The following is a 22,556-nucleotide window of genomic DNA, read 5'->3' as shown; positions in this document are numbered from 1 at the left end:
GGACTGAATGATCTGGTGAACCCAGACATGGCGACGTATTTGCTGGCGCCTCTGTAGAGCTCCCCAAAACACATAAACCCAAGCTACTCGCCCAACATGAACATGTCTTCTATGGTGTGGCAACGAAGGAAAAAAAAGTTTTTTTTGGGGGGGGGGTTTGCTTTAAATGATTATTTAGATGATTCAAAGGAGAACCGCTGTTGACCTAAACTCCACTCAGTCAGAAGAAGAATAAAAAAAATCCTATTTTTCTTCTTCTCTCAGATTACATTTTATCATAACACTCTTTGTGACATTAAATGTGTCTTGGTCCTGTTTTCAAATGTCCTTTGCTGATTTAGCGTGTCAAAAAAAATCAATTACCATCTATAGTGGGCTGCTATATTTGTGTCGAGTAGGACTTAAGCCAGCGTTAAAGTAGCTTAATGTTGCTGTTTTCAACTATAAAATCAAATGTTATTATCATTGCTAATATTTGCAGCTATAGATTTAATAAGCGGCTTCGTCTACAGTAGCAGCAGCTTTATTTAAAAACATTTTTTTGTGTGCAATAAGAACGCCAATAAATGCAGGCTCTGGCAGTTATTATTCATTCCTTAGAGACACTGCTTTTTGTCAACCATTCATCAGTGTTTACAGTGCAATATTCAGACAGAGGCAACTCTTTATGTGATAAAATAATTAAAATATGTTTGCTGGAAAGTTTAAGAGAGCAAAAATCTATCTTATACCAGCATAAAGTTCTTCCAACCCACAATCACAACAGTCCCTTCCAAACGCTTATTAGTGGACTTATAAGTGGAATAGCAATTTGCTTTTCAATTTGAAATTTAATATGCAATTTAAAAACGCAATTCCAAAATGCATTTGGTGGCTTGTAATCCAATATCAAAAACAGCAATTTAAGTATGTGAGTTTCTGATTAAACATTTTATATAAATGCTAATTCCCTTGTTTTTTCTTATGGCTGTGGATTTGTTTGTGGTCTTTTCGTTTAAAGGGATATTTATTTTTCTAAAGGCAACTCTAGTGTAATTTGGTCATGCAGTTTGGAATATATTGTACTTTCACGTGTGATTAAGCAGAGCACTTTACTTTTAGACAGCAGCGTTACTTTTTATAATTTCTGAAATAGGATGAGAGGCAAAACTTTCAGCAATCAGACTTCTTTTTTGTAAAATTTTAGATTCAAAAAGCAGACGTTTTGTTAAAGAAGGGTTTGAATGGAGATGACTGACTCTTTTTTTCCCCCCACTGTTGCTTGAGCATGAAAATAAGACTATGCACGTTTTACTGTGGATACTGTTAGTCCCTTGCACAGGTTTTTTAATAATTGGATCCGATTTCAATAGCTGGAATCATTTCACCATTGTGTTTTCTCCATGAAGCACCATAAAATGGTCTAAACTGAACAGAGTTAAAGCAGTTTAGCCATTTAACACTGGCTCATTATAGCTCAGATGATTCATTCAGGTAGCAGTTTATCTGCCATTCGGGAGCTGTTCTACTTTAACCACAGATGCGTACAGGATGTGTCTGAATTCCCCAACTATAGTGCAGGAGTATCTGGATTTTAACACATTTCAGACACATGCTCACTACTTTTTTTTAACATCAAATATGACATCACCCATTTGCCCAAGTTAAAACCTAATAAAAATGAGAATTTTCCAAAGACTATTAATGAATCCACTGTTCTATGACAGATTGTTAAAATGCAAAAACGCTATTCACCATTCGTGGTCCTGCTGTTTCCCTGATTGTTATTAGTGCAACTTTTAATGTTTTTTTGTTAGGAGCCTGATTGGCTGTTGATCTTGTCAATCAATCTCCTCTTTGTTGTTTTTGCTGTGTAGAAGAAATCTATGATCACATTCAGATTTGTATTGTCATTCTATAAAACTGTGCTCCTTTTTTTTTAAGTTTGAACTTTCAGAGTTTAGGCAAGAGAGAAAAGTGTGAAAATGCTCATGTTTGTCAGAGTAAAGTGTATAAATCATTTAGTTTGGGTTGTACTGCCTTAAAACATCTGTAATGCTACTTGGCAGATTAACTTAAACTTGCTATTAAAGATTTAGCAACTGAAGTAGCTAAGAGAGTAAAAGATGCAACACAACTTTGTTTTGCTGCACAGGTAGAACAAGGAATCAAAGCTGTTCCAAACTCTAACAGGTTAAGTTCCTCAAAATATTAAATCTGTCAATCAATCTTGGTTCTTTTAAAGAAAGAAGACATGTTCATTATTTCAAGGTTTGGGCACATTTTCTAAGATACCTAATTATCTTAAATTATGTTTGATCAGGTAGTTTTACTTGTGATATGACAAACTCTGCCACAGCAGTTTGTTAGACAAAGTGGATGTGGTGGTTTAGAGGCTGACAGAAATTCAGTGAGTGATGACTAAAATAGGGAGCAATAAGAAAGCCCACAAGAAACATCTATGCATATATTGGAATGGAAGTGTTGCATACAGTCTCTACAATTTTTTTGTTCAGCTCAAAATAGCCCCCTTTATGGATTTTCTGAGGGGAAAAACAGGCTCAGAGTAAAATAGCAGTAAAATGTACTTACTGTTGGGTGTCTGAGGTAGACCATCTCCAACCATGCTCTCTGATTCTATATGTGAGGGAAAAAGGAATCTGGTTTGTTAAATAGTTTAAAGCCAAAGTGTTTTCACAGATTCATCTCTTTAAAATGATTTTGAGGTCAACAAAGCATTTGTGAATTATATGTTTCTTGGTCTAAACCTAACAGAAAACACATGCATTCTCTTAGTTCATGAAACTGAAAGCTCAGTGCATTAAATACTAAAAATAAGACACCTGTTATCAACTTCTTTCTTTTAAATAAGAAAATTTTCGTTTCTATGGAAGCATATGTGTCTCATATTTCAAAATAAAAGTCAATTCCGAAAATAAATTAAAGATCAGTCCTCCAAAATGCTTTTTCATTTTTTTCTTCAACACCACTCATTCTGTGACGTAATTAAAGTGATAATGCAGGGGGATTGCATTTTCGTTTTCACATCCACAGCCCAAAGCTGCCTCATAAATCAATTCCAGTCCGCAGTTCCGGGGGGGGGGGGGGGGGGGGGGGGGGGGGAAACGATGACGTCAGCGCTCACTCTTCTTCTGCGTTGTTGGCCCTACCAGCAAATGATTGGTGGGTTATGCTGATTTCTAATCCGATCATGGCTTTTACGTTATGGATAGACGGTGTGGTGCTCCAGGGGAGGCTTTGGAGTGCAAACAACACCACCTGGCTGCTCTGTGCGAGCGAACAACGTCTCTGAGCAGAGCAGCCAGACTCGTGGCTTCATGTTTGCGTGCAGGGGAGGGTGCTTTATTGCGAACACAGGAAAACTGTGCCCGGCTTTGGGACGCTGTGTGAGCTGGTGGAGGCGGCTTTGAATGCAGAAATGCCGCTCCGCACAGTCCTGAGAAACCGTCCCAACAATCATGTGAATTTGTTTTTCCAGTCGTGTCCAGACGAACTAAAGGCGGATGTCATTCCCACATATTTACATGCAGCCAAGATGCACATTGCGGCATTGATCGCATGGATTTTAAGTAGGTTTGAAGCTAAATGTTGCTGTTGGCGCGCATGAGCCTAATCCTAACCCTTCTTCCGGGTCCGTACGGCTAGTGCTTTATTCTTGGCGGCACCGACCCGGAAGAAGGGTTAAAAAAGTATAAGCAACCAGGCCCTTGATAATAATTAATAAGATCATATTTAGAAGATCGTCTTCTGCTGTTTCCTGCTGGTTTTGCTGTTCGAGGACAGCTGCAGCCTCCCTCAACAGCTCTAGCACAGATTTCGGCATGCTGAACTTTCCAGCTTCTGACAAAATGTCCCAACGTCTTGGTCCACACTCTTCTATTCTTGCTTATCTCTCATTTCCCAGCGCCAGATGCCCGCAGCAGTGACAGAAGAAAAAGAGGGAGCACTGAAGTCATCGCCCCGCCTCCCCCTGGAACTGCTGACTGGAGACTCTTTAGGTGACAGTTTTTGCGTGGTGGATGTGAAAACGAAAATTCAATCCTGTCTTTGCATTATCGTTTTACTTACGTCACAGAACGAGCGGTGTTGAAGTAGAAAATGAAAAAGCATTTTGGCAGATTGATTTTTGATTTTATTTTTGAGTCAACAAACGCAGCTTTATTATTGTGGAAATGAAAAAAAGCATTTCCAGTATTGACTCATATTTTGAAATATGAGACATATCAGCTTCCATACATTTCACTCTATAATGCAAATTCCCATTTAAATCCATTATAGGTATACAGTTTTCCTGCTGACAGCTTCTTTTTTTTGCTTGTTTGTTTTGATACAGTAAACTATTAAATGTCATGTTGGCTCTGTGGAACAGGAGAATAAACACATTTTTTCTGCTGTGTCAGTGGACACCAAAACATTATAACATGGCTCTGTGAGCTTCCCATCATTTAAGGAGACACTAAACAGAATCTGAAGAGGTGTTGTTGTTTTTTTTTTAACAAAGTACAGTCATGTTTAGGATGGCAAATATATTATTTATTCCCAACTTTGATTGTGAGGTTGAAAAAACATCAGGATCTGTGTAAAAAGAAATAGTCCCGATAAAAATGGGGGATTTCAACAAATGCAGAAATATTAAAAATATTTACAGAGAATCAAAAATACAATATTAAACAAAATAGAGTTAAATGAGTGTAATCCAGAATGTGGACATTGGATTAAAAATAGTCTGATAAGCCTTAGAAATCTAGGCAGCGAGGTTTAAATCATAAAGTATATTGGGAAAAAACATCACTATTATAAACTACAATATTAAGTCTAGTAGTACATACAGGGGGTTCTTGCTATGTTAGCAGAAACTTGATAACCTCACAGGAAAAGTATTTTGGGAGCAACAAATGTTGAGTGAAACAACTACTAAATCAGTTTATAGATTAAAATCACATCAAATATATCAAATGGGCAGTTCTGCGTTAATAAATGTGGATTTATATGGTTCTATGAAAATTACAGTACAGGCCAAAAGTTCCCATCCAAATGAATGGGAAGGTGTATCCAAACTTTTGGTCTGTACTGTATTAAAAGTTCCTCCAAAAGTTAAAAAAGTAACGAATGACCCACACATAAACTTGCCTCCCGTTTCAACTTTTCTGTGTTTAAAAGGGCAATAAAAAGTTTAACAAAATCAGTTTGTGTTCTTATCATTTTAATTTCAGTGCTTCTATAACATTATTCACTTTACTCTAGTTTTCTTTGGAAACTATAGAACAAAATAAATTTGTCTCACCTCTGTGTGCCCTGACATGTGTCTGAAAGCAGTTGTAGTACTTGTACTTCTTGCCACATACTGCACATACATAGGAACCTGCATTATGTTACAAAAATACAGGTTATAAAAACAAGCACAGAAAAGAGTTCACATTCAAGCACAAAGGGGTGTTTGCAAAAACTGAACTGTTTGTTTAAAATACTTTGTCTTTACGTGTCTTTACAAGTGTGTGTAATTGTATTCTATCGCATAAAACACCAGATGGATAGAAGGGTTGGAATTCAGAAGAGTCATGTGGACTGAGTAGAAAACATCCTTCTTCTAGAGCTTTTAAAAACCCTTGTGCTATCTTAGATGACCCCATCCTTACATTGACGTGTTCTCCCTACCATGACAAAGGTGGATAAAGGTGGAAAGATTTCATGTAATCCATGGACACCAGTGAAGATCACAAATCATTGAAGAAAAAAGGTTCAGAGTACTGTCTAGTGGGTCTAGATGACCCAACTCCCAACGTTAAAGTGCCTAGGATAGCACAAGGGTTACATCTAACTGTACGTCTAATTTTTCTGTTTATTAAAAAGGGTTATTGTGTTAATTTGTTACGTTCCAAAAATGTAAGTAGTCCAATAGCTTAACTTGAAGTCCTGGTTAAGGAAAAGTACTGATGAATTTTATATTTATTTTTCAACCAAGTTCTGTAAAATTGTTTCCCCCTAAAGCAATTATTGACATTCAATACATAAATACAGTTCCACTTATAGCTTTAAATAAGGCTAAGTAAATGCAAGTAATTTTCTGGAGGAATTATTCAGTGTGAAAATGTTAATAATCCTCACCACAGACTAACAAAAACAACATTAACAATATGACAGGGCTCCAGACTAACTTTTTTCACTAGGAGCACAGTGGCCCCTAACTGAAAAATTTAGGGGCGCAACCAGAAAATTTAGGGGCGCATACCGTAAATCAACATTCTAATCAAATCTACTAATTTCCACTGTATTACTAATAAATACTTTAATAATAGATGCAGAAATTACAATGACAAATGATTACTTAATTTTACAATGATAAAATTACAACAAGAAGGTAAACTGACAGCACCATCTCTGTCATGACAGTACAAATAAGTAAAGAAAACTGATGGAAATTTATCTTTGTGACACCAAATAGGTGCAGCCAAGATGCACAACAAGCGTGTTTGAGATCACCCAGGTGAACTCAACGCTGCGCAGATCACCTGGTGTGAGACATATATTTTTGTTTTTGCTCCAACATCAACTGTCAATCATCACAAAAATATCGCGAGAAAGGGGTGGGAGCAAGGGGCAAACCTACCCGGACACAGCTGGAAACTAGAGACTACAAAACAATGCATTATGGGACATGTGTCCTGATGGTTTTTGTAGTGGAGTGATTAATTAAAATAATTTAAAATACCAATTCATTAAAAAAGGCTACATACATCACAAAACATTAAAATAATCATAAAATATATAATAACACAGATCATACTAAGGGGGAGAATAATATTAAAACTAAATTGAATGTTAAGGACAACTCCAACTGTTGTCCTTCAGTCTTGCTGCAGATTCGCTTTCATCTCTCAGCCCCACCCCCCCCCCCCCCCCCCCCCCCCCACCTGGTCTCCCCAACGATCTAGGCGAGCCGCTGGTTCATCTCAAACACGTCTATCGTTGCATTTTCCCCACGTATTTTCAGTGTGTCTAAAACTAATGTTGTTTTTGCCCGCACGTGTTTAAAGTTCAAGCCCCGTTAGCTGTCACGCATGTAGGTGTGGGACATTTATTCTCTTCAGCTGACCCGACTCCCGCGGGACGGGAGCGGTGTGCTGCCGTAACCCGTTTGATGCGCCGCCGTAACCAAAACCTAATCCTTCCTCCGGATCTGTGTGACCCAGAGAAAAGTTCAGCACGGACTGCATGTATGTAGAAAATTACGAGCGAATAAATACATTCTAAAGGAAAGTAAGGAACTTCTTAATGTGGCCCGGGGAGGGAGGGGGCTGTCAGGTTTCCTGCTTTCAAACCCTGTCATTGTCACGCCCCCAAGAGTCATATACCCCACTGTGATTGGTTGGTCAGCTCCGTGCACGACGATGAAAAAGTGTCATTCATACAAACTGGCGTGCTGCAGTAACATTAAACTTTCATATTAAGGCGGGGACCGCAAAATATCATCTTGGGGGCCGCAAATAGCCTGCGGCCGCGAGTTTGAGACCCCTGCTGTACACTCTGGCACTGGTACACTAGCTGCAGGTCGGAAGAACGAATCAATAGTTCGCTTACCCATAGCTCAGACTCACATATCAGGTTGTGATATTTGTCTCAGTTTCCTTCCCACAGATGTTTACGCGCGCTCGATTATCTCTAGGCCCCGCCCCCTCCACGCATTTTAGCCACTCACAGTGGCTTTCCCTATTCTTCTCACACGCAGTGGCCGCCTCACAGACAGGTATCACGCGAGAGTGTACGTGCTCGCGTTTCATGAGTATGTGCGCGAGTGTGTGTGTCTGCCTGCGTCCGTGTGGCTTGCGTCTCATTGATTATTTCATCGATCATTGATGTGCCCCTTCCACGTTTGATGTATAAAAAATACGGAGGGTGGGGGAGGCAAATTTACTGGTCGCACATTTGTGCGACTGAATTTTACATCCAGTCGCACACTCTCAAATTTTGGTCGCAAAATGCGACCAATTGCTCGCAGTCTGGAGCCCTGTATGACTTTTGAAGCAACTGAACTGAAGAATATAAAACTTTATTTTTACTCCGCCTATTTTTAAATTATGGGCTGATAGCTGGTCTTAAAAATTGAAGGTTATAAAGATTCTGAAAGAAATCACATTTTCTGAAAGAGAAAATAAAAGTCTCCATGTGCAGAAATATGCCTTTATGAAACCACTAACATTAAAATGAGTGCTATGCAAGGTCAGCAAACAAGCGTTTATACATATGCATCCACACACCTATGCACGAGTCTGTGCTCTTCGTTGGAGGAGGAGTGCCAAGGGCAAACATACCCTCGGCCTGAGCTCTGCGAGATCCCCCTCCATTTGATCCTCTGTCATTTCCTCCAATCACAACGCAGATCTCTGCTGGATTGGGTTCCCCGATTTTTCCATTGCTCGTCTCTGAGGTTCCAGGCTCCTTTTTCACGGCAACGGGCGGCGGACTGGAGCTCTTAGCTGAAGCATCGGTGGCTACACTCCCCCCATCTGCTAGTTCCTTTAAAGGTTGGGGTGCTTCAGGTGCACTCATGATTCTCCCTCCTCTGTGCCTTTCCTTCTGTGAAATGACAGTAACAAATAGACAAATAAATGAGTGATCTGCATTCTAACTTGGTCAAAAAAAACAAATTGTGTGTAATTTACATTTTTAAACAGTTCAGGTTCTATAGTGGGCGGCCGTGGTGCAGCGTTAGGGCGGTCGACCCATGATCGTAATGTTGCAGGTTCGATTCCTGCCTTGCACGCCCATAAGTCGAAGTGTCCTTGGGCAAGTCACTGAACCCCACCTTGCCTCTGGTGGTAGGTTGGCGCCAGTGTTTGGCAGCGGAGCCGCCACCAGTGTGTGAATGTGTGTGTGACTAGGTGAATGGGTCTGTGACTGTAAAGCGTTTTTGGCCTTGTAGGTAGAAAAGCACTATATAAGTATACGCCAATTACGCCATAGTGGGACCTACAATTGACCATTAAGCTCAATTGAGGACGAGAACCATCCTTTAATAGTTCCATTGTACATTTTAAAACTAATGCAACATCCACCAAAATTGAGACGTCGATGGAACTGTGATGTTTCCAGACTTTTTTAGGTAGTTTGCTCTATTCCTGAGAGTCTAATTTAAAATTAAACTAAACCAAATAAAAAAGTAAACTACTTACAGCTGGACAGGACTAGTCTAAATAGATAAATAAATAAATACATAAAAAGAAGAAGAAGAAAAAAGTTGAAAAGCCACAATGTGTGTGTCATAGACATGATTCGTTTTGTTTATGCACTCGTCACAATATCACCAGTCCGTTCTTCCAGCTGACCTTATCCACAAGCATTACAGAGTAAAAAGTTGGTTGTAGTTGTTTTGACCAGTATTGACTGCTTTTATTTTTGTCTGTGGTGATGCAGAAAATGAGTTTCAGCCGGATTTGCCCTGATGTGAAGCTGCAGGGGCAGGCAGGGACCGTCAATAAAGTAGACGAAAACACTCCAGACAAACTATCGCAGATTCTCTTTATCCGTCTCTCATCACTCTTTCTCTTAAAGTAAGTTTATGACACGTCTTTATCTCCTCGCTTTAGGACTACAAGTGTTGTAGTACTAAAAAAACTTAAAGCGAATTCAAAAAAAATATATAGGAAAAATCAGTAAAAATTCCGATATGGTCATCGGAATTGACCCATAAACAAAACAAATAAACAAACAGTTCCTACAGATCAATATTTAATACTTGCCCAACGTTTTGCTCTGTAATGTTTGTGAATAAAGTAAGTAGGAAGAACAAAACAGACTGGTAATATGTCCTCAATCATGAGTAAAATGCCACTAAACACCAAAAACACAATTTTAAAGAATAAAAGAATAAAGGGAATTTACATTTTTAATATTAGTAAACATAAATATTTAGTAATTATTTACACTTTTTTTTAAATGAATGCCATAAAATAAAACAAACAACCACTTTGGGAATAAATTGAATGATTTACAGATCAAGTCTACAGAAATTTTTCTTTCTTGCTGTTGTGTTTTATTCAATCAAATGGGAGAGTATAGATCTTAAGGGAAACTGACTGTCATTCCTCTAAGATTTTCAAAATAAGAGTGACGCTGACAATAAAGACTGGATTTTGTCTATTATCCAACTGTGACAGTTCTCACTCTGAACACAGTTGAGCTCATTGTGTATAAAACATCATCTATTGCAATGTCTGTTTAGGAAAAGACAGATATTAGTCTACATCTCCAGAAAAATTGTTCACAACTGACCTTTAATGGCAGAAACTCCAGAGATTTGTGCCACCTAAACCCTCCAAGACTAGAAATATTCAAACTCCCTCATTTGCCACTTCAGCAGGTAGCTTTAAGAGGCCATATAAAGAAAATGTGTTGGAATGCAACCGAGCAGAGCAGAGTCCTGCTTGGATGACTGATGTTGTAGAAAAAGGAAAAATGATTCTTGGTACAGCAGTAGACCCATTCAGGAAAACCATGCCCCCACACACACAGCCCAAACACATTTCACACACAAAAAAAAGAACATACGCAAACACCTCTGACCTGACTGATGCTAAAACTGAACATTTACAGTTTGCAGTTCCTAAAATGAAAAGGAAATGAGTGTGTTAAGTTTTGTATGCCTATAAAAAGCCATCCCTAATAAATTTACAATTGCAGTTTTTTCAAATAATGTCTTTTTTTAGGCAATTGAATTAGAGTTTAAATTTAAAGCACAAGAATTTTTATTTTGTACAATTACATTTTTCAGGTTTGAAAGGCTATGTAATCTTGTTCACATGAAGCATGGATTTAGACTGTGAAGGAAATTGGAAATGATTATATTCATATGATTCCCATGGGGTCCCTTGTTTTGGGTTTTGACAAAAGTTATAAAAAGGGCTGTTGTGATGCAAAAGGAGACTGTAAGTAGAATTAGAACTCGCCACAAAAGAGTCCCCCAAATAAAACAGAAAAAAACTATTTCAAAAAATGTCAATACATTGTCTAAACAGCCCCCAAACAAGTTTAAGTTCCTTTTAAAGAAATGAAAGATTTTGTAAAGCTGATGTTCTAGACTGAAGGTTAAATTTGAGTCAAAAAAGCATCAATGTCAGCGTAGCATCCGCTTCCACAGTAAAGAAGTCCTACATAACAGCACAAATGTTTCCAAGTTTCAGAAAGCAAAAAGCCTTTTCCACCCTAAAGGATTATAAAAACAAAACTACAGTTTTCCGATGAGTTCAGGGCTCCGGGAATGTTGTGCTCAGCATTTTTTATTTAGTAGAAAATATTAGCACAGACACCAGACCTGAACAAATGACTAACTTATCTGAGCTGAAGCTTTTAAATCAACTGAGATGCAAAGTGGTGGACGTATGGCATGCCTGAACAACTGTCTGACCAGATCACTGCAACAAAAATGGTACTGTAGCCTCTTTGTTGTACATCAGCTTCCTTAAAGCTAAGCACAGAAGGAGCAGGGGTAAAAGCTGAGGTGTCACCTTAAACAACTTTAAGCAATGGAGGAAGAGAAAGATGAATGAGATACAAAAGTGAGTAAAAACAAATCTCTTGCAGTTGGAAGTTTTCCTCTTTGTGAGTTATGAAATACTATTGGACGAAAATGTTGTTACCTTTACAATAATGTTTGGCTGAACCAGGAATAAATGGGAGGGTGATATTCAGTCTGACGGACAGCAGAACAAACAAGAAATTACAGTTCCTAGAAGATGGCAACACCTTCTAAAACAACACCAGAAAATACATATTTACCTTCTGGAAGGGAAAAATAAATCCTAAGGCCACATGCACTAAATTTGGATCAAAGTATTTCATTGTACTAAGCTGACTTTGCTCTTTCATTCACATATTTGGCAAAAGAGAAGTACAAGTGTCAATATTAAGATGATAACACAAGCAACAAAAAAGAAATAAGTAATGTTCTGGTTTTTAGAAAAACAAATTTCACACTGTAGCAACAAAGCAGTTTTGTTTTGTTTTTCATCTGTAATCATAGCAGAACCCTTTTGGGCTGCAACGTCAGCCGCATTCCCGTTCTTCTCTCAGTGGTGCCACATTTTACAACTGAGTGATGTTTTAAATAAAAGGCCAGTTGACATTTTCCAATTCAGTCTTATGAAGGTGAATTCTTGTAATAGCTGGAATTCCTCTCAGGAGCTCCTAAAAAGAAACGTTCCTCAAAAGCATCACAGCTGACATAAAGCACTCAAGAAAAATATTGTTTGACCCTTGCAAAAAGAGAATCAACCAAGAGGAAAACATTCTTTGTGAGGCAAATGGATGAGACATCAAATTAGCTGTAGTTGTAGGTTTTTTTTTTAAACTTTGCTTTTTTTTTCCCAGCAGGTTTTGCTCAAAGCATGTGGTAAATTTTGAGAGGCATGATACTACTTTCTATTAGAACCACAGCTCCTCAACTGACAAACCCAGCCACAGTTTGAGGAATGAGGTTAGTTCTAAAATAGACATTGTGAAAGTGGCTGGTCACGATGTCTTTGCTCTAAGTATTGAGCTGCAATTCTAAGCACAACTTCAATTCTTCCTCCCAAAAAAAGAAAAACCTATAAGTGCACAGCAAATGAAGACTACAAAGTGATTATTGTACCATTACTCCAAGCGCAACACTCACGGTTTTGAACGTAAAATAAAAAAATAGTGATAATAATATTATTTTGGACTTGAAACAAAAAAAAAACGCACTTGAAACTCCAGAATATGTGTAATCAAAACCATTTTGACATCAACCTTCATGTCTATGTTTGTGATTTGCCGGCTTTTTTGGTACATTTGTAACCTGATGCCCTGCTCTGTTCGAGCACAAAAGAGAGAAAATTTCTATCAAGTGATAATTGTTTTGATTGCATATATTTTTTTAAAGTTTCAAATTTAAAATTGTTTTGTTTACATGTATTTTTGCATTTCAAGAGCATTTTTCTGTTTCATGGGCAAAATAATTTCTCTGTGCACACAATAGTTTGAAGGTTTTATGCTCAAAATAGTGAGTGTAGATGGAAAAATGGCCCAAAAATCCCTCCATAGAAAAACTGACTTTTTAACATTTTTGAAGTAAGCTGTCAGAAGATATTCCTCAAATGATTTTGAAAGTATTCAATCACAGTGTCTCTTCTTGAGCTGACCTGCCCGTCACAGAAACTATGAGAACAATAGTGACGTGAATAGCAATCATTCTAGCAAAGCAGCAGGCAGAATGTTCAGAGACGGGAGACGGTCATTCTCAGGCTCCAAAACAAAACTCACATCAGGAACATGTGGGAGATTTTTTAACAGCTTTTCAAATGCTTTTTAAAAGAATTCCAAAAAAATGGCCCTTTGGACTCACAACAACTTATTTCATGTTTAAATTTAAAAAGATCTTTTCTGAAAGTAAAACAACGGAAATGGTGCTATTTCTAGAATAATCATGGCCCTTCTCTGCACTCTAAACACGCAGTGTTCTCTAGGATTTTACAAGTGAGAAGTCATCAAATACTCTTATTGTGAGATAACTGAGTAAAGGTGCATTGTGGATCCAAGGGTTTATAGCACAACACTTCAATTCTGCATCTCAACACAAATGTATTATTGACATGAAGTTTACTGCATTTGCCTACAAAAGAACTGTGCGAACACTTAAGGTTGGTGCAAATACTATTTGACATATTGTTATACCAATTTTAAAGAAATGCCAGTTAAAGCAGTGTTAGCAGGACAAGAAGCATTTTAGTGGACTAAACGATAAATGTCATGTTAGCACACCATTACTAACATACTAAAATGATGCTGTTAGGACTACATTTTAATAAAAGAAAATATTTTTGAAGCTGATTGCATTTTCCTTTGATTTTTCCCCCAAAACAAAGTCTTGTTAGTTCACTTTAGCCAGTTTCTTTCATTTTGTAGACTGGCTTTGCCACAAGTCCAAATGTAAAATAAGCAATTTTTGTATGTTTTTACTAGCTACAGTCTGCCAATATTATTGTTAGAAGACAATAAAGACAACACTTCAAGTAATTTTTATGAAGGAAGATGTTTGTTAATGAAACAAAACCCATAAACCACCCTTATATCTAATACTTGTCTTCCCAATGAATCTAAATAACTTTAATGGAGTGATGCGAGGAGGGAGATTTATAAATAAACTATAAAGTATGAAGTGCAAACTGTTGGATATGAATAATAAGCAATGCCTAATTTAAAAACTTAACTAGAAATCTAAACCAGAAGTCTTTTCTGCTGAATTATTTAAACTGAGGTAAAAATAAAAGCAGAAATAGATGCTTAAAAATAGTTCTGCTTTAAAGAAAATAACAAAAATCAGTAGGCAACCTTTAAAATCCTCAGTTGCTTTAGACTAAAGCTGCAAGACAAACAATAATCAAGAACAAATTTTATACAAGAGGCAATTCCTTTAAAAAAAAACAGTGGGTTAAATGATCATACAATGTTTTTTATGCACTAAAAAAAAGGATCTTTTCACTTCAAATGTAACTGACTCATTCACGCTGCACTCTGAGGGTAACTTGGTTTAAAAACAAGATGGTTTTGATCGATATCCAGGTGTCTCATAAAGCTGTCAAGTCTGCTGCCACAAACTGCCCCCTGCTCTTTGCTGCAGTGAAGAAATAAAACACAAACAAACAAAAAAGGAGAGAGAGCAGCATCCTTCGCTTTCTTAGGGTTCACATTTTAAAGCTGGGCAACAAGAAAAGCACAAGGCAGGAAAAATAATATTAAAAATAAATTAGCACTTATGGTCAAATCTGCTCTCTTAAAACCTTCGTCTTCACTGATAGTTTCGCATAAATCCCTGCTGGAGAACATAATATTTAAACACAATAAAAAAACTGTTTGTTCTTTCTCTTCAAACCACTTTGGTGATTTACGTTTTTAAAACCATTTATGATTTTGAGTGGCATTGAGGTTGAAAATATTGTCCTCGGTTGTAAGATATTGAATTCTTAGGTCTATTTAAAGCACTGAAACAGAAAAATACTTTCAGCATTTGCATAAATATTATCACAATCTATATCACCACCAGTGACCTTCTCCTTTTCCTTTTATTCTTAAAATAAATATCAGAGGCAACAACTCTTGCTTTAATATGTAAAATTTGGAGTATGTGTACTTACAAAAAGCATATTTGCAAAAATTATCGCACTGAAAAGCTGCAGCACCATCATAAAAAACGGTGAGAGTCAGCATATTCGGAATTTCTAAGCACAGTTTATGAGAACATAAATGAGAGTCAAGACCTGCAGAAATACTAACCATCTAATTGCTCTGTCATGCTTTAGTTTAAAACTGCATCTCAGCAACTAAAGCAGAGTCTGCTTCTCTTTAAGCTCATGTTTGGCAGCAGTTCTGTGATGAAAAAGTGCAGAAATGAATAATAAAAATTGTAATTATCCTCACTTGTTGGAAGTCTTAACGAGGTATTTCATGGTGTGGGCTCACTATCTCTGAGACATAAGTACATGATGAACATTGAATTGCTGTACCAAAATGTTTTTGTAGCAGGACGGCGCTGGATTAACAGTAAATGTAGTAATTACATTATGGAAAAATGTTGGTATCGACCAACATTAAGAATCTGCTAATAGGTCGCACTTACATAACTCTGCTTACACTGTATAGCCATGATGTCTACCATGAACACATCAAAATGATAAGGGGTGACTTGATCGTGTCAGCCGAGTTACATTTTCTGCTTACATAAATCGTTAGAAGTTTACCTGTAGTGCTGGGAATTACTCACAGCTATTGGAAAAGAACTTTTACAGATAAGACCTCTGAGAACCAACAGTAAACAACAGAGAATTAACACTATTAACATTAACACTGAGATGTGGGCAATGAATAAATAAAAATTCAAAATGATTTCCGTTTAGCTCGCAGGATTTCTATAAAAGTAATCAAGCACCAACAAATGGACTAGATTTTGCAAGGATTTGTGTTTTCTTTGTTGAGTTTTAGGGCTGCACAATATAAGAAAAAACTTGTGATGCCGGTATTAGTGGTCAATGTTGCAATGTCAATATAACTTGCAATACATTAACAAATAGCAAAAGGAAAGACAACTTACATTATTTCCATTTTTGTTTTCCTCCCAGACAGTCACCAGGTTTTCATTTCAACTGTCATCAGCTGTTTCTGTTTCACTTTATTGTTCCTTAGTTTGCATTGGTTCATGGTTTTCAGTATCATTTTAAGGGCCTTAGTTTTATCACTAGTAAGTTTAATCAGTCTTTGTTCTCTGCTTTCCTTTGATATTTTTGCTAATTTAATAGTTTCCTGCAGTCCTGCCTAAAGTATTAAGAAATGGGTCGGCTAAACCATCAATCTTGACTGATTAAACTATTTTAAGATTAGTATTTCCAGACAGTAAAAAGCTAAGCTACAATATACGTCTTTTTTGGTTGTTTTTTTTTTTACAAAGATTTTTACTGCTTCTTTAATGAACTGAGATGAACTAAGGGTTCTTAAAAGGACATTAAATGTAGTATATTTAACACTGAACTGCATTCTTCTTTTGTTTAGAACTCATTTGTTTTAGGTGAATCCCAGGGTCAAAGTTAAAGTGATTGGACTTGGTATGTAGCATCAAAGGTGTTAATATCTGACACTGGGGAACATGTTCTTGGAAATATTGGCAATCAACAATCCAATGCTGTATTCACTGAGTGCTACAGCTAAGATGCTAATGTGTACGATTTACATTTGACAAGAATTCCCTTCTACTTCCCAAAAAATGAACAGACACATTAGTTCATAAAGACCAGGTTACATTACTACAATGCATGTTAGAGACACACTGCCCGACTTCCTCTTTTACAGGTTCCCCATTGTGTGTTTTGTCCTTTCTGCATCATTTAATTCCTATCAACAAATCTTGATACATCTATAAAAAAAATAACATTTATTCCATCTGCTACTACTTCGGTTTTTAATTTACCTATTTATGTCTTTTTACTTGTGAGGATTATTGTATCGTCATGGTCTGGCCATGCATCAGACACGCCAATTCCATCTGATCTCTGAAGCTAAACAGGGTCAGGCCCGGTTAGTCCCTGGATTAGAGACCGGACTAACTCGTGCTTTAAATCATCGCAACCATTTTGGGCCATTTTCCAATGTTTACATGGGCTGGTTCCAAGTCCAGGCAAATGCAAAAGCTTGGGTCAAAAAAGTCATCTGCCATAAACCTGAAGTGCAAATCTTAGGGTGAGTCACCATGGCTTGGTTTTCTGTTCCTTTTCAGTTTTTCAAAACTAAAAAAACAACAACATTTTGATGCAAACGGATCATGAAAATAGCCTGAAAATGTACACCACTGGTCTAATAAAAAACAGCAAATTAAAAGCATCACCTCATCCTAAGTGCATGGTGGTTCAGTGGTAGACAAGATTATGTTCTACTCTAATTCCATTATCTCTGTATTTATATATTTATAGCTGGTATTGACTGACAGCTCCTGATTGAGGGTTAAAAATACTTACTGAAAATGAAGCAAAAACATTCCTCGGCAATGTCAAATTTATTGGGCTTTTGTCGCCTTAAAATAAGATTAAACAACAGCAAGGATGCATCGTTTTCTAAATGGAATTTCTTCCCCGGCCGCTCGCTGAAAAAGCAGCCTCTAAATTAATACATAAAAATGTCTTTTGAGGCCTGCGTTGGTCTAATTAAAGCCGAAATGCAAAATCGGCCATCTGGTCTTATGTTCTTTTATAGGCTGAGGCCTGTGATATACTGTAACCTACAGTGCCATAGCAGGAGGAAAATCCAAACCAGATGCACACTTGCTTGATGTTTCTGACAAACACAGGAAAACTCAACCAAATGCACAACCATCCATGATTTATTTGAAAAATGCTGCTGGAAATTGACTATAATGGAGAGCTATATAACTTGGCCAAGGTATGTTTTAAGTAATTTGATGTTATCCACGGCAAGATAAATTATAATTTGCTGAATTGATCTGGAGCTGGGAAAAAAACAGGAGACATAAACATCTATAGATTCTAACCCTGTTTAGAATTTAGCTCTTAGTTGGCACACTTAAAATAATCGGCCTATATTTGGTCGGCCCCTGAATATTTATGTGGTAAATCAATCATTGTGCATTTATTTGAAAATTTCCATTGCGCTGGCAAAACTGGGTAAGCTGCCAGGCAAAAATATAAAATACAAATTTGTTTAAGCTCAGGAAATTGTTCCCACTCTGGAGGGATTAAAAATAGGAATCAGCTAAAACTGTTTAAGGAGGCAGAGGGAGGATGAGGATGGTGGCAGTGGTGGTGGGGGGTTATTTCAATCACTACTTTGATTGCATGTTTGTATTATCCAGAGCAAGAGTCGGCAACCGGGAACAGGAAGCTGACCAAAACCTGTTTCACACTACTGCTTTGGATTTTTCCATTTCTGTAATGAAATGCACATTTCTCACTCCTCTGTAATAAATGTCTTCCAAGATGGTGTATGACCAATGATTTCAAAAAGCAATAATGCAAAGAAATGAATACCCCCTCCACCCCCTCACATCACCCCACTTCTCTTCCTCAAACACATATATATAAACACGCAAGATGCTCTGGAAACGAAAAGAGACAAAAAAAAAAACTGTTGTCTGGTAAAATTCCATCAGCATACACTCAAAACCCCCATAAAAACCTTTTCAATCTATATGTTAATTCCTCAAATTAAATTTTAATAACAAGAGATATTGAAAAGCAGTCTTAAACTATACAAAAATAAATCCTGAAAGATCAGGCTCCCCCCTAAAATTAGAAATTCAGGGCTGCATCCGGGCTGCTGCTAAACCCTTGTAGGCTGGCAGATTAAATTTTTGATGAAAATCAAAATTACACTGCACGCTGACGCAGCCGCAGCAAACCTGGCACTATTGTGATTTATGGATTCATTAAACCCGCGGGAGTCCCCCCCCCTCTCCCCTTTTCACTCAAAGAAATGAGATTTGCTTTGCTGAAAATTTGTGTTTTCAGAAAAGCTACACAGGATCTTCTCCACCTTCACAAATAATAATAATAAAAAAAGAAAAAGCTCCTGTGTATATACCCACTGCATGTAAACAGGCCTAATTTTCATTGCTGCAGCAATTGAACACCCCCTTATGCATTATTCATGAAACCAATAAGGTGCTTTTTTTTTTTTACAAAGAATGAGGCAGAAAAAATATGTGCAGAATGCACAGAATTTTTTTTTAATGCAGCACTCCCAACCCTTGATAAAAAATAAATAAATAAAACATTCCCTTGAGACTAATTTAACTGAAGCCATTTTCAGACAGTTTCCACATGCCACTAAGAAAATAAGAGCACATCAACTGTTCACCTTGACTACGTATCAACCAAAAAAACAAGAACATGGTATTAAATCAAAGTCGTCGCTCGCTACTGAAATGGCAAAACCAACCGGCTGTTCAGCTTTTCATGACAATCAGAGCAGAAACCATTTTTTAAAACCCTTTAATTGTGAAAGCTGCAATCTAATCCTTCTCTGTCCTCTATTTCACATCCTCTTCCAAACTTAGAGATACATGTTTTTTTTTAGCTGAGGCATCATTTACTTTGTTGAAATTAAAAAAAAAACAGCAAAGTAAACAAAATTGGGTCTTTTTTTCCTTCGCTGCAGCTTTTTCCACACTTTTATAACTTCTTACTTGATCCTCAAAGAATTTGAAATCTAAACATTCCCATTACTTGCAAACAGATCCAGCCTATTAAAACGTGTCTACCCCCCCACCCCACCCCACCCCCTATTTTCATTTCTGTTCGCCCAACTTGAAAGTCTTGCATTTTGATTAGACCTATTTTGCGCAAAAGGTCAGAATTTACACTGGGATTTTTGCATACCAACTGCACAATTTTCCACCAGCTCTCTGAATTGAATGAATACAGATTTGAAGGTCAGCATTAAAATTACCCACAGCAAAATGGCCTCTCAGGACCCCCCCCCCTGTACATTAGAAAATAAAAGCAAGCCATGCAAGATGGGAAACTGTTTGCCATCTGCAAGATTAATATAAACAGTATGGTTGTGATTGTTTTTTCTATCCTCAAATTATGCTGAGACAGTTTTCCTCCCTCCAGTGCTGGAAGAAACATTTTTCCCCCCAGATTACTAAATTTCTCTTTACAAAAATAAGCGTTAATGAATATGCATTTATAGAGAAAAAAACTTGTGGATGCATACATACAATGTTAATCTAAAAATGTGTTATATGCTATGCATTTTTAATTATTTATGCAATGTCTTATCTAAAAAAATGTATAATAACTGAACGATCTATTTGGTTATAAAAACTGAATAAACTTGAAAAGTCACATTTTAAAGTTAAAGTAAAATAAAGAAAAATCATGCAGCAATTGCTAAAAATAAGCCTCACAAGTCCTTGCAATTTTTTTTTTAATTTCTCAAAATTACTGCCGACAGGTGGCGCCAAAATCACGGAGATTTTCAAACCCCCTCTCTCCCTCTGTTTCCAAAAATAAAAGTCGCGACATGTATTTTTGATGGATAATAATTGTGGCGCGTTTCTGCTTGATAAGATAGCTAACAGAGAAACGCTAAAAATATCTGAGAGTGCTCGAAAACTAGCAAGAGAAGCAACTCCGGAGCTCTGCTTGAATTTGCTGGAGAAAAAAAAAATTCACAAAAACATGGCTGCAGGAGGTTTTTGTGTTTCAGATTGTTCCTCCCCTCCTCGTCCTTCATGTTACTGGTCCCGGTTGCTACATCGTAATAGGCAACACTTTTATCTGGGTGGCGTGTGTTGAACAAACTCGGTGAATAAACGACAAAGGCAGCAGGTCCACGAAAACTCCATTACTAAAATTCAGCCCAAAATGAAAAAAAGAAAAAAGAAATTTACAGATTCAGGTGGCTTCAAGCATTCAGCTCATTTTAATGGCAGACATTTGAAGAGACTGCCGTTAACCGTGTGAAAAGAACGAAACTTCAAATCCGCAGCTGAAATTTTTTGGACAAATTTTGTTTTTTTTTTTAAAATTAGGGCAGAAAAAAAGAAAAGAGCGGTTTTGACATACCTCCAAAACGATGCAGCTCAGGCGAAACAGACACCCTCTCCTGAAATCCTCCCTCCCCGACCAGAGGTGACTGCACAAAACTGCTTCCTCAAAAATTGTGAATTAGTTATGAGATTCCAAATTATGAAAAAGAATGGGGGGAAAAAAGAAGGTAGCCACTTCCCCCCCTTCGCGACCCGCTACGTTACATTTTAGTAAAGCATAATGGCGCATTAAGTTGTGAATTTTGACGAGATTTAAGGGGTCCGTGCAAGCTATGCGCGCGCGCGCTGCACAGTCTGTTAATGTTGCGGTCCCCTCCTCTGGAAAAATTCGTCCGCCATATACAAGGGCAGATTCATAAATTGCAGCGCCGGCCTGTTTATTAACCCGCATAAAAAAAAGAAAGGGGGGGGAAAAAGAAAAGAAAAGAGAAAAAAGGGAAAAAGTCTCAGAAGGAGACAGAAAATAAAGTGTTGGCCAGCTAAAAAGGCACACGGAGTGATGGAAAAAAATGTGCAGAGGACCACTTTCAATATTTGTTTATGTAACAAAATGGATATTTCCTGATTTGATTAGTATTTAATTTTGCTTGATATACGAACGACTATTGTGTATGTCAGAAAAGCTGTTACAGTTATTTGCTGGTAAAGCAGTAAAAATCAAAAGTGCAGTCTAATTTTGTATCTAGATCAAATAAACAAATGATTAGATGATTCAATTTTTTTCTTGATTCATCAAAATTCCAATTTTTATTCCTCCAGGACTTTGATATATTTGTTGAAATTTTAAACTATTTTTAAACTGCTGTTTTTGAACACTTCTTCTGATGATGTTTTTCCAGGGAGCGTTTTTGGTTGGCCAACAAGTTTGGTTTTCAAAAACACAGAATTAACAATATTGTCGAGAATATTTTGATTTTCTGCCGAAATGTTTTTGGCAACTGTTTATTTTAGCATTTTCTGTCAGAATTATTATAGGGATTGCATTAATTATAACATGCAACACTGTGGAGAGTATTATGTCTACACTGAGTGAAAAAAATAATATTTCTGTTTTAACTTTCAGGCCATTTTCTCTTTTTTTGTTCTATATTCTCATTTTATTTAATGTTTTAATGGTAAGGCAAATCTTTAGTTGTTTTGTGATGACAAAAACAATAATAATAGGGATTTATAAGTCAACTACTGTTTACCCTCAGCACATAATAGTACACTTTAAGTTTATGTTATTAAGTATACTTGAGTTTAAGTATAAGTATAGCAAGTATATCATAGACCATGTAGATTTACCATAGGAAGAATACTAACTAACTGTATGCTTCGTCAGACTAAATTGGATTACTTTAAGTTTACAAAATAGCCTATAGATATAACTTCTAGTGCACTGCCATACCTTTAGTACAGACTAGGAATACTTGTGGAACACTTAGATTGACTACTTTTTGCTAAGGGTTAAGAACATATTTGTCCATTTACCCTACTTGTCCCT

The 22,556-nt window shown here is 37.0% G+C and overlaps 1 protein-coding gene across 4 annotated transcripts in view; it reads right to left on the bottom strand.

The window, feature by feature from the left end:
• Window positions 1–21,583, bottom strand: part of znf618 (zinc finger protein 618) — a 39,320-nt gene extending 17,737 nt beyond the window's left edge. For 2 of the 4 annotated variants that reach the window (XM_023960532.2, XM_023960535.2), the window contains exons 1-4: window positions 21,087–21,583; window positions 8,256–8,574; window positions 5,285–5,362; window positions 2,572–2,616 (exon numbers count right to left, since the gene is read on the bottom strand). In XM_023960532.2, the coding sequence (XP_023816300.1) occupies window positions 2,572–2,616; window positions 5,285–5,362; window positions 8,256–8,547 (415 nt within the window). In that variant the 5' untranslated portion in view covers window positions 8,548–8,574; window positions 21,087–21,583. The remainder of the gene's footprint in view (window positions 1–2,571; window positions 2,617–5,284; window positions 5,363–8,255; window positions 8,575–21,086) is intronic. The other 2 variants (XM_023960533.2, XM_078956322.1) reach the window with 1 other exon arrangement.
• Window positions 21,584–22,556: the final 973 nt, after the last annotated feature.

This window comes from Oryzias latipes, chromosome 12 (assembly GCF_053564925.1).
Source record: "Oryzias latipes strain Hd-rR chromosome 12, Olatipes_Hd-rR_3.1".
In the NCBI taxonomy this organism is placed as follows: domain Eukaryota; kingdom Metazoa; phylum Chordata; class Actinopteri; order Beloniformes; family Adrianichthyidae; genus Oryzias; species Oryzias latipes.
Note: the sequence above shows the minus strand (reverse complement) of the source record. Positions and strands in the feature narration are given on the sequence as shown.